Genomic DNA, 12,381 nt, shown 5'->3' on the forward strand with positions numbered 1-12,381 from the left:
TGATTGTGAGGCAGATTCCTATATGCAGAATTCATCCAGGATGAACCCAACGGTTGATCCTATGAGTCCTCCTCTCTCAAACAGAAGAGGGATACGGCTTTCAGACTGTGGGAAGGAGTGGCAAAGTTGTTCTTTGGAACGGACTGCTCCTGCCTGCTTCCTGTCTCTCTCTCCCCGGTCTTTACCTCAAGTGAAGTGAGAGGATGGCTTCCGCAGGCTCTAGGTGAGCCTGTTGTGGCAGCCTGCATTTGGAAAGATCCCATGTGTTCGCCATGGATGGCCGTGCAGCAGATCTCCAGGAGAGGGGTGGCCAAGGAAGGTGCTGTATGGTGAGAACTCTCTCATACAGGGAGTAAACCTTACAGAACTCAAGGGTTTGATGCTAACCAGATGTAGCCTTCTTGAAAGGAGCTATGAGCGTTGAGTTGGTCTGTGCCCTAGCCAGTGAGTACCCCCACCAAGTACCAAGTGGCCCTAACAGCCCGGGACCAGGAGGTAGAACTAGTAACCTTCTCTTACCTGAAGAGATGCATGTGCTCGTACCAAGGGAATTGCATGGGAGTCCTGAGTGATAGGAGCCTCAGAAACGTCCATGAGAGTCAACATTTACTTTCAATGTTTACAAACCCCGGAGTGAGTGGAACTACGTCAGCTATGACTCTGTTTGTATGTAACAGGTCACTGTAAACTTGGAGACGTAAAAGAGCACATGATTCTTTCGACAGTGCGTGTGGGTCATTGGTCCAAGCACCGACGGGGGTGGGGGATGGGGGAGGATGTGCTGCTCAGAGTTCAAAGGCTGCGGTTAGGGTATCACTCAGGCTGTCTCATCTGAAGTCCTCGCCAGGGAGCAGCCACCTCCAAGCTCGTGTAATGTTGGCAGCATCCAGTACTGTGGGTCAGGACCACTTGCTGCTTCACAAGTGGCAAATGAGAGAACCTGTCAGTGAGGCCGCCAGCAGACAGTCTCCCATAGGTCACATGATCGTGAGAGTGACATCCTATTGCCTGGCAGACACTGACTGCCTCCCAGTTGTGCACACCGGAAGTCTAGCTGCCAGTGGGCAGTTCCTGCTGAGATCCGCCTGAGACTCTTCCCTTGCTGGCGGCTGGCAATCCGCGGTGTTTGTTGACTATCAGCAGCAGTGATACTCTAGTCTCTGCCTCCATCACACACACCTTACTTCTTGTGTGGAGGTCAGCCTTCATGGTGTTCTCTTCAGCGTCTCCTTTTCCTTTTATTGTAAGGACACTAGCCTCACTGAATCTAGAACCTGCTGTACTCCCAAATGAGTACATCTTAATTAGATTATATCTACAAAGACATAAAAGTGGTATGGAGGATAGAAGGGTGCGATGGTAAGCCTTGCCCACAGGTACAGACGCCTCCGGGTGTGCATCACCATGCTGGAGGTTCAGAACTGCCCTGCAGTGTCTACTCTTCTGCCCCTCTTCTGTCGTTACTGCCCTGCAGCAATGACCAAGACTGACACTTGAGGGCCAAGGCTGCTCACTAGGAGTAGAAAACAGAAATGAATGTGCAGTTATGTAGAGAGTTATGATTGAAGAGAAAGGTATGGTTGAAAATGTGACAATGATACAAGAGATCGGAATGTACAGTTTCAAAGGTACAGCAAAATTACGTAAACGTAAAAATGAGCTGTTATGAAAGGCATTATGAATAATGTGGCTGAAACAGACATCTTTATTTTAAGAAGCATGGTGTCATTGGGGTGTACACATTATTTTGTCATAACCGATTGTTATATAATGATGAACATATAGAATGATTTTCTTCTGAGCATTAAAGACCACTTTGCCACACTTAATCAGTTTTTTTATGTGATGCCTATGGGCTGAGCAGGAAGAAATTTAGGATTAAGAAACTAAATTAATGAAATTAAGTGGTTGAGATTTTTACCCTTAGTTTGTACAGACAGATGTCAAGCAACTCTTCAGACCCCTTGTTGGCCCCATTTTTAAAAACCTCTTTTTTAAAGTTAAATACTTGTTCAGGCGTGTAGTCGCAGCTGCTTGGGAGGCTGAGATGGAAAGATATTTCGAACCTATAAGTTTGAAGGCAGCCTAGGCAACAGAGAATGATCTATTTTGAAATACACAATGCACATGCACCCCCACACATGCAGACGCATGCATGCATGCACACACACCTACAAATGCATGCACTCGAGAGCATGTGTGCATGCACACACACAGACACGCATGCAGCAGTTTTAGAGGCTTCACAAGTCATTTGCTCAGGGCTCTGTCTCTAGGAGAACTAGATGATGATGCCACACTGCGGAAGCAGTTACCTAGGCTCTCCCCTTGGATACTAGGAAGAACTTTGCATTCCCTGTGAAACTGTTTCTTTTGTAACATTTAAATTTTGCTAAGCCTGCATTTTTTTACTTAAGCATCTTGATTTTAAACCTTATTATAAGAAAAAATAGACTTTCTGCTAGAGTTAATAGAACACACACAAACACACACCATGCATATGTATAATTTAAATGTAGTGAGTGCTAGAAGTGGAACTTGTCTTCTTCAGACAGATTTCAAAAAGTTAAATGCAAGCTCACAAAGTGAAGACTGCCGTGCTCATGTGCAGGGAGAGAGGCGAGTACCAAGGCGGCACTGAGCTGATGTCCCCAGCGCCAGGAGGTGCTCTGCAGGAGGGGCATGCAAGGGACATGCAAGGGAATGTGCAGAGAACATTGCCACCTATCACAAATAGGGAGATGGCCAGCTGAGGTCCTAGTCAGGGTCACAGATTTTAGTAAGAAAATTCTGTTTGGCTATAGTAGAAAAAAAACAATTGCAGAAATGTTCTCACAGTGTTTAGAATGGGACTGATAGCTAGGAAAGGTGAGTCTCTTCACGCCCCAACAGCAGAGCAGTGGAACATGACAGGCAGAGATGTCTGAGTTGTTACAGAGCACAGGGCAGACAACTCGACAGCCTTAGGACACCCTCTAGTCTGTCCATTCTGCAGTTCTCCGGGACGAATGCCCCATGCCTGTCTTCTCCTCTGTAACCCTCAGCCTCAGCTGCTGACTTTGACTCCCTTTCTGAGCCTTCTCCATTCTGTCTGCTCTTCCTGCACTTTTACCCTCAGGGCATCCTCATCCATCTGACAGTCAGACACATCCAAATGTATTCAACCTTCCTGTTGAATGCTGTATTCCTTTTCCATAGGAACTAACCGCAGCATTACTCAACCCGTGTTCTCTCCTGAAAAGACTGAAATAAAAATAAAGTCAGCATGTCAGTTACCCTGAGATGTTATCTAGAGGCTTGCTGGCTCTTTCTGGTTGATGGCATTGTGGTCCAGTGCTCCCACGGCTGCTGGCTCTGGACCTAGAGGTATTCATTGACTCATGACTGGTTCAGTTTGATAGCCCTCACTGGCCCGCTGAACCTGTTTGGTGTTTTAAATCTCCATACCATCTCCTCTGCCATCCTCTTCTGCCTTTAAAGGATTCACATGGTTACAGATAATCCAAAATAATTTCCCTGTTGTCTTGAAGTTGTTATTAATCAATTATTTGCGAAATGCCTTTTTACAGTGCAGTGTGAAATATTCGTGGGTGTGCCACTAGGGAACAGAGGAGTTCTGTCCAGATTATTCCCCTTCCTCCCATATATTGCCACTGAGACTGTGCTTGGTGAGATATGCTGTAATCACAGCACTTGGGATGCTGAGGCAGAATGAGTTCAGGGTCAGGCTGGGCCGCACAGCAAGCTCAAAGTCAGCTTAAGCTTCATAGTGAGCTAGAGATTTGATCTAGTGGTAGAGCACTTGTCCAGCACGTGTAAGGCCCTGGATTTGACTCCCAAATCTCTCTCTCTCTCTCTCTCTCTCTCACACACACACACACACACTCCCCTCAATATTACTATTTCTGAGACAGAAACTTTTAATTATCTTTAACCTGTTTCCCTACTTATTTTTTCCACCTGAAACCTGCCATTTAATTCAGAAACATAAGAGTCATCCTTGGGTCCTTTAGTTCCCTTATCAGCCGTCCTTACCCGCAGTCTCCTATGTGAACAAACCTTGTTGGTGCTTCCTCCAAAATGCAAATGAAGTCTTTCCCTCCTCTGCTCTCCCCTCCCCTCCTTCCACAGTGCTGGGGATCAAACGCAGACAAGTACTTCACCACTGAACTGCACCCCAGCCCTCTCCCCAGCAGAGCCCATGTGACAGCGCTCTCAACAGCTGCCCTGGCTCCTGACTCGTCTTTAAGTCTCCTCTCTCAGCCTCATCGTAGCTAACGTGATGTGTGTTTTTAAAAGTTAAGTCAGAGCTCATCCCTCCCCTCATTAAAACAAGCAAACAACAACAAAACCACCTCTTCCAGGGATTTCCATTACATTTAAAATCAGATTTCTCCCCATGACCTGTAGCAGCCACCTGGACTGTGGCCATCTGTCGTGGTCCTGGGTGGCTGTGGCCATCTGTTGTGGTCCTGGGTGGCTGTGGCCGTCTGTCGTGGTCCTGGGTGGCTGTGGCCTTCTGTCGTGGTCCTGGGTGGCTGTGGCCGTCTGTCGGTGGCCCTGGGCTCTTTCCGTTGCCACCGCTCTGCACCTCCCTGTTCTGGTTTTGCTCAGCTTGTTTGTCCTCAGGCCTCTGCAGTTCTTAGTCCTGCCTGGGCAGGGCCTAGCCCTCTGGGGTCTGTGGACCACATCCGTCATGGCCTTACAGTTGGCTTGTTAGCCTCCTGCCTTTTCCCTAACTGCCCAATCCCTGTCCCTGTCTCCTCCCATCACTGGCATATTCTACACTGAATTTACATCTTCTGAAAATACTTTTCCTTCACATTCGCATGCGCATGCACACACACACACATAGACGCACACACACACAGATGCACACAGATGCACACATACAGCATAGACACACATACGGACGCGCACACACAGATGCACACACATACAACATAGACACACACAGACACACACATAGACACACACACACAGACACACACACACATACACAGTTTCTTACTAAATTATACAACTCCAGCAGCCAACTTCTTGTTAGTCTTGTATATCCAGTAAAGGACACAGAAGGTTCTTGAATGAATGCTTTGTTTTCAGTCACATTAAAGTCAAATGTGTTAATTTTGGAAAGTACAAAGTATCTCACAAATAAACCATGACCTCACCTACAGAGATAGCCACTTGTTCATAGTTAGGCAAACACGATTACTCTGCTTTTATTATGCATGTGATTTATAATCTGCTCTTGCCCTTTGAGATGATGTGAATAACCTTGGTGGCATTAACTATTCTTCTGCAGTGTGATTGTTTAGTAACTGCTTTATCCTTTGAACGTGTTACAATTTAGTTAGTGTGCATCAGGGATCTTCCTGAGCAATGTCTTTGAACAGCGGCTTTTCCTTGTCTCCTAACTTCACCTATGTAGGATGTAAAAGCCTATTTCCTGGGTCAGAAGGTAGACATGTCTTTCATGGCCGTAATGTACTTGTCTCATAGGTGTGACAAAATATGTCACCTAAACCGTGAGGAGGAGGACTGGTTTTAGTCCACGTATTTGTAGAGTTTGTCCATGGTTAGCCTTGTGTGTTTGGGCTGAGTGTCACTGTGGCAGGCCCTGAATTGCTGAAGGAGCTTTCCTACCTAAGCAGAGAGGAGTATGGGAGAGGCCAGGCAGGACAGTTCCCAGGACATGTCCCCCCTCCCCCACCCGCCCAGAGACCTCCTCCAGCCACAATTAATTAAAAAATATTATGTTCAGTCCTGTGTCATTGCATTATAATTAGTAATAGAACTGGTTAGTATAATAGCTTAAATAGCATTTGAAGGATTTATAGGAATTTCTGGTTTTTAAGCCTAATTGAGTATGCAAGCAGGTATCCATTGCCCACATGCTAGCTGCACTGCAGAGGACTAACCTCTGTTGAACACTTGATCATACCCAAAGTGCTACCATCTTGCAGGAAAAGACTAGTTTATTTTGTAGTTGGAAGTTTTTAGTTAGGCCAGGCATGGTGGCTCATGCCCTTAATCCCAGCACTTGGGAGACAGAGACAGGCAGATCTCTGAGTTTGAGGCCAGCATGGTCTATAGAACTAGTTCCAGGATAGCCAAGGCTACACAGAGAAGCCCTGTCTCAAAAACCAGTGGGGTAGGGGAGGAGGCTTGGGCTGGAGAGATGGCTCAGTGGTTAAGAACTCTTCAGAGTTCAATTCCAGCACCCAGATGGCATTGTACAACCGTCTATAGCTGTATCCCAGATAGCAGTGTACAACCGTCTATAGCTGTATCCCAGATGGCAGTGTACAACCGTCTATAGCTGTATTCCAGATGGCAGTGTACAACCATCTATAACTGTAGCCCATATGGCAGTGTACAACCATCTATAGCTGTAGCCCATATGGCAGTGTACAACCGTCTATAGCTGTATCCCAGATGGCAGTGTACAACCGTCTGTAGCTGTATTCCAGATGGCAGTGTACAACTGTCTATAGCTGTATCCCAGATGGCAGTGTACAACCATCTGTAGCTGTGGAATCATGGGATTTGATGCCCTCTTCTGATTTGCAGGTGTACATGAAGACAAAACATCCACAAGCATAAGGTAAATAAGTGTTAAAAAAAAGAAGTATCCAACCAATATCCAGGCTTTTTAGAGTGGCCTTTTAGCCCAAACTTAGGGGACTGTGCCACCATAGAGAGATTTCCTGTTGTACCAGCAGCAGTGGCTTCAATAACTCCTTCTCTGTGTTTGCCATGCTTGTTAAAATTTTAAGGAAGATGCTGTTAGATTTAAAAGGTGACAGAAATTCTTTGAAAGCATGGCTGAAAGTGGAAAGTTGCATTAGATAGTAGTGAGATATTCTGGAGTACTGTATGAAATGAATTATCAAGTGCCATCAAGTCTGTTCAAGAAGCATAGAGGATAATTTACTCTGAGAGCAGGATGTTTACTTTGGTGCTGTGTAAAGAGATAAAAATTGGGGTTATGATATCTGTATCATCTACTATGCATTTTCTCTCAGCAAGTAGGATGAAAGACCCAAAGATACTCAGCATATAAGCACATTCCTTTTATTTATTACATTTAGCCTGAAAGGCAAGTGCTGTTTTAATAGATTGCTTCCTGTTAAGATACTAATAATAGGCATACATATCTGATATTTCATTTGTTTTTGCTAAAATGTCAAGATAACCCAGCAATAATTTCAGATGTACGCATTTGCTGTAACTGCGGGAAGCAAACACATTTGATGTTATCAGCCCCACGGCAGGCGTTTCTCCTGTGCTTCCTCTTCATCCTCCACTGTTTCAGAAAGAGGTCGTTCTGTCTGTGAAACACTTGAGTATCGAGGCCTCTGAGACCAGAGTGGGGAGAAGGAACTGCGGGGGAGTGACAGAGGGAGCAGGGAGGAGAGTGTGTAGACTGGGACAGGTGGACACCGTGAACACTTCAAGGTGACTGTTTGCCACAAAACATAGCGAGGAAAGGGACACGGGACATGTGCCCGTTAGGTTGTCAGGTGATGGCAGGTGCGGGAGGACAGTGTTGGGGTGGTTGAAGAGTTAGCATGAGGACTCTATTCATGCACCCTCGCTGTCTTCTTTGTCACCTCAAAGGCCAGCTTTCCAGCTGAGGGGCAGAAATGCCGTGAACAGTGCCTCTGTTGAAGAAGGGATCAAAGAGGGAACTCTGCAGCTGATTCGATCAAGGTCATGCAGCAGGATTTCTATAGGAACTGGGTCATTCTGTCTTTAGAACAAAGTATGGTGTTTACTTGAGACAAGTTAGCAAATGCTGATGATAGATTTTTGTGTTAAAAATAAAACCACTCTAAATGTTGTGTAACTCTATATCCCTTCTTCCCTATTCATGAGATGCATTGGGCAAAAAGGAAGCATCGTTCACAAGCAAGGTTTTCCTCCTCCTCAGAACATGGATGACTCTCTCTCTCTCTCTCTCTCTCTCTCTCTCTCTCTCTGTGTGTGTGTGTGTGTGTGTGTGTGTGTGTGTGTGTGTGTAGAGTATATAAATGTGTCTTCATAGAGATCTGGTCTGTAAAACTACAGTTGGGTCCCTGTCCTCTGGGACAATATCTTCCTGGGGTGACTGCATCAATAATGGTTTTCTGAAATACATATTTTTGCTTTTTAGATGCGGATAGACAAGATTCCATCAATCTCTTCCTGGGCGTTTTCCACCCCACAGAAGGGAAACCTCATCTCTGGGAGCTCCCCACAGACTTCTACCTGCATCACAAAAACACCATGAGCCTTTTACCAACGAGGAGGAGGTATCTGCTCCCCCAGCCTACCGTGTAAACTCAGACTTGGTTTTGAGTAACTGTTGCGTGAGATGAGCACATAGGGTCCAGCAAAGAGTCTTAGCGTGTGTGCTGTGGCTCTGGGCTTGGTGGTTTCCAGGTGAATTTTCAGGACTCTGTCATGGGTTGTGGTGCAGATCCCCTAAAGCAAGCGAGCAACTTCATTCTCGAATGTTTCCCATAACTCAGAAAGAAATCCAAGCCTCAAGGAGTCAGTCTTGGAGTTTGCAAGCAACAACTGAGCAGTGTTTCCTTTGTTAAATCAAAGTTGCAATTATCTGCCGGTGCTCTGTCTTCCGACCTAAGGAGCTCCGAGTCCAAACAGGAACCTGAGTGGTGGTTCCGGTAGCACATAGCCACTTCTGACAGTTTGGCCTCTGGAGTTGTTCCCCAGTGCAGGCATCTGGGATCAGTGAATTAGTAAGAATATTCTCAGAAGAGCTAGGCATGGAGGCTGCCTTTAATCTTAGCTCAAGGGTGGCTGAGGTGGTGGGAGTTTTGCAAGCCTGAGGCCAGCCTGGTGTAACATGAGGGCCGGCTTGTTGGGGTATCTGTCCCGCCCAGTACCCCACAACCGGCATGCCCCAAAGAAAATTAACCACACAGAGATCTCTATAAGTTATAAATCTGATTGGCCCATTAGGTCAGGCTTCTTATTAGTCCTTGTAACTTATATTAATCCATTATCATTATCTATGTTAGCCACACGGCTCAGTACCTTTCTCAGCTGGGCAAGTTACATGCTGCCTCTTTGGTGGTCTGCGCAGGAATGGCGTAGGGAGCTTCTCCTCCCTAGCCTTCTCCTATTCTCATTGCCCCGCCTCTACTTCCTGTCTGTTTGACCCGCCTATACTTCCTGCCTGGCCAATCAGCGTTTTATTAAAATACATGATTGACAGAATACAGACAACTATCCCGTACCAGCCTGGCCTCCATAGTGAGATGTGTGTCAACCTTTTAGCTCAGAAGATTCTCCTGAAAAGAAATGAACAGTTTCCCTAAAGCAGTTTAATATGGGGGTCATACAATGTGAGCTTGCAAGCTGTGTGAATTTGAGTTGGAACAGCTGCAGGCGTGTGGCCGCAGACACCCCTCGGAGCCTCACTTTTCCTATGTGCAAAATGCAAAATAGCTGCATGCCCACCTCACAAAGTCACCCTTAGCACTTAGCTACAGGGTTCTTTAGTGTGTTAAGTAAGAGTCCTATGCTGATCTGATCAGTTGTGCCTCTTGAGCAGTATATGGGAAGTTGAATCATGGCTCATTTCCTCTCAAAGCGTGTGCTGACATCAGACTCTCCCATAGCAGTTTCTGCTCAGAGTCAGGTTGACATGGCAGAGTTGCCTTCTTATTACTCTGAGTTACTGCCCGCCTGTGGCTGTACGCACACCACAGACAATCATAAGCTGCGTGTTGCTGCAGAAATATCTAACCTGCTAGCAAAGTCTCAGGGTTTATAGGTCTCTCTCCAGCTCATATTGGAGTAAATACCTTAATTCATGTTCTTTTTTCTCTCTAAATGAAGCTCTGTAAGTTTTAAAATTGTAGCTGTTGTTTATGACCTGTGTGTAAACACTAGTATTTCACTTTGCTGTACTTGACTAGAGGTAAATGTGTTGATTTTCTGAAATGTTACATTGCCCAGTTCCGAAGCTTTTAAGAAACAACTTGGAATCAGCCAATGCGCCAGTTCCTACTGCAGAAACGATCTATGCATCCCCAAGTATAACGCTGCGGACTTACCTTGGGTTACATAACTGAAGCAGGTGGATTTGGGGGTCTATGTGTGGGAACGAAGCGAAGCTGTGTTACACCCCCGTTTCCTCAAATAGGATGGTGGGGTGCAGAAAGAGTGTGTCTTGACTGAGATCATTCAGCTACTTAGATGAGTCAGCAAGAGCAGTTCCAAGCCCGACAGTTCTATCGAGGGGTTCACTCCGTTACTCTACTGTACTTGTTTTTCCTTCAATACCAGAGCCCGTTTGATATAAACCATCAGCTGATGTTCCTCGTAAACTGAGCTTGTCACACCGAGATGCATTTCAGTGTTTGGTTGGGGAGTTTTTAGTATCACCCAGCGGTGTAGGTTATTCTCATTACTGTTAAATCGGGGTCATTCCCTACAGAGATCAACGGTTAAACCAGAGGCAACAGCAGACAAGAGCGTGGGACTCAGGCTAGCTCACATGGCACTGAGTTCGAGTTTCTGGGAATAGACACTGGGACCCCTTCCTGGCCCTGGGACCTTGTTTTCTCATCAGTGGGAAGGAGATGGTGCTGGAGCTCAGGTCATTTTACGGTGTAGGTGAAAAAGCCCAATCTTGGAGCAGCTGGGCCCTGGTACACCTCCTGTTCGTTGACACCCCAGCCACCTTTTACAAAGTCAGTCAACTGGTCAGTTCTGCTTTTTTATCAAGAAAACTGTGCTTCCCTGGGGACCAGCTGAGATCGTTGGAAACCTTAGCACACAGCGAGTCCCATAGGTGTTCATGCTGTTGTCTTCTAAAGAAACACCCTGCACTTTTCAGCATTTATTAAAATCATGCAGGGTCCCCATAACATCTGGAAACTGGGCACTGTTTCATCATTGGCGTAATGTCATAGCAGTCGACACTTGGTCATATATTCATCTGCGTTTTCAGACTTGGTGGCTGTCCTGTATCTACACTGTGTACCAATGCTGTAATGTGCTTACTGATAACGGGGGAGGGTGGGGCGCAAAACCCACTCTACCAAGGATTCAGGTTGTTTTTCAGTAACTGCTTCTGCGCTGTTACCCTGAATGCCAGGTGTGCTGAAGTGAAGTGCTCAAACCACTCACTGAACCTTCACTCGAAGCCTGGTTAATATGTCATATATTACCTCAGACGCCAATGACATGCTTATAATGTCCCCAGCCTGGTTTTAGATACCACGCATCAATTATTTCATTGATTTTTTTTTTTTTGAGTTGATTTTTCTGGCCCTGCTCAGTCTGGTTTGTGAGTTTCCTGTCTTCCCAGAGAGTTATCATCTACCCCATGTTTGGTCAGCCTAGATTTGTACCCAGAATGCGCCTCTGCCCTCTGTGAGGAGGTGGTGGTTAGGACCATCGCTTACACCGTTGTTTCTCATCGTGGACTGAGAGCTGCTTTTCTGAAATCTGCTGTGCTGACCCCTCAGTCCACCAAGCCCTTTGGAAGATGATCCCCTCATCAACTCGATAATTGTTTAAAGATAAATTCTTACATTCAAAATCTCTTCCTCAGATTTAATAGCTGCTGATGTTCCATCTGTTCCTCGGGGACCCCAGTGTCCACGACATTCTCCCTGTGTGCAGTCAGCTGACGTTAAAGTCCATCCTAAGGTTGCGGCCATGCCTGTGGTAGGGGTCAGAGGTTGGCCTGTTTTTGGCCAGTGATTGTGAGACCACGGGGACCACCCCTCAGTGTCTGCATCCTCTGCTTGTCCTTAAGAGTAAAGATGCTGTAGCTGTTTTCAGCATCCTGCTGTGACAGTGTTCTCTGAGATCCTTATCTCTTCAAGCCACCACATCCCTAACCATGTCTCACCATCAGGTGAACACCATTCTTGTCATGCCAGTACACACTTTGTCTCCACAAGAACGAAAACATTGTTCAATATATCTTATATTAATTAAATACTCCAGTAATATTAAGAAGTATATAAAATACTTCTTAGATTTAATCAGCTTTCCGTCTTGATCTCAGTCTAAGTCTTGGATGAGAAATGCTGAGTTGAACCTGTGGTGTGCCACCTGATAATTCCCTCCACATCACGCTGTCTGGCACTTCACAGTTGGGATCTTCAAGCAGTTGTGGGTCCTTAGGATGCTGTTGCCCTGTTCGTGTGTCTGTCTTGTTCAGTGATATTGACTGTTTTCTTCATGTTCACGTATCTTGTTCTAAAGAACTCTTGAGGTAGCTGGGAGAATTAAAAGTGGTTCATCTGAAAATTCTCTTTAAGCTAAGTAATCCAGTGGAATTCAGCTCTCTTAATTCTAGGGCCTGAGAAGAAGAGAGAGATTTATGGGGTGTTGCACACAAAGGAATAC

The 12,381-nt window shown here is 45.8% G+C and overlaps 1 protein-coding gene across 1 annotated transcript in view; it reads left to right on the forward strand.

Moving 5' to 3' along the window:
- The window catches only part of Fig4 (FIG4 phosphoinositide 5-phosphatase), a 115,786-nt gene that overhangs the window by 51,568 nt on the left and 51,837 nt on the right, over nucleotides 1-12,381 (forward strand). The window contains exon 16 of the mRNA XM_048424991.3: nucleotides 8,159-8,297. Within this exon, the coding sequence (XP_048280948.1) occupies nucleotides 8,159-8,297 (139 nt within the window). The remainder of the gene's footprint in view (nucleotides 1-8,158; nucleotides 8,298-12,381) is intronic.

Source organism: Myodes glareolus, chromosome 1 (assembly GCF_982192425.1).
Source record: "Myodes glareolus chromosome 1, mMyoGla1.1, whole genome shotgun sequence".
Taxonomy (NCBI): Eukaryota; Metazoa; Chordata; class Mammalia; order Rodentia; family Cricetidae; genus Myodes; species Myodes glareolus.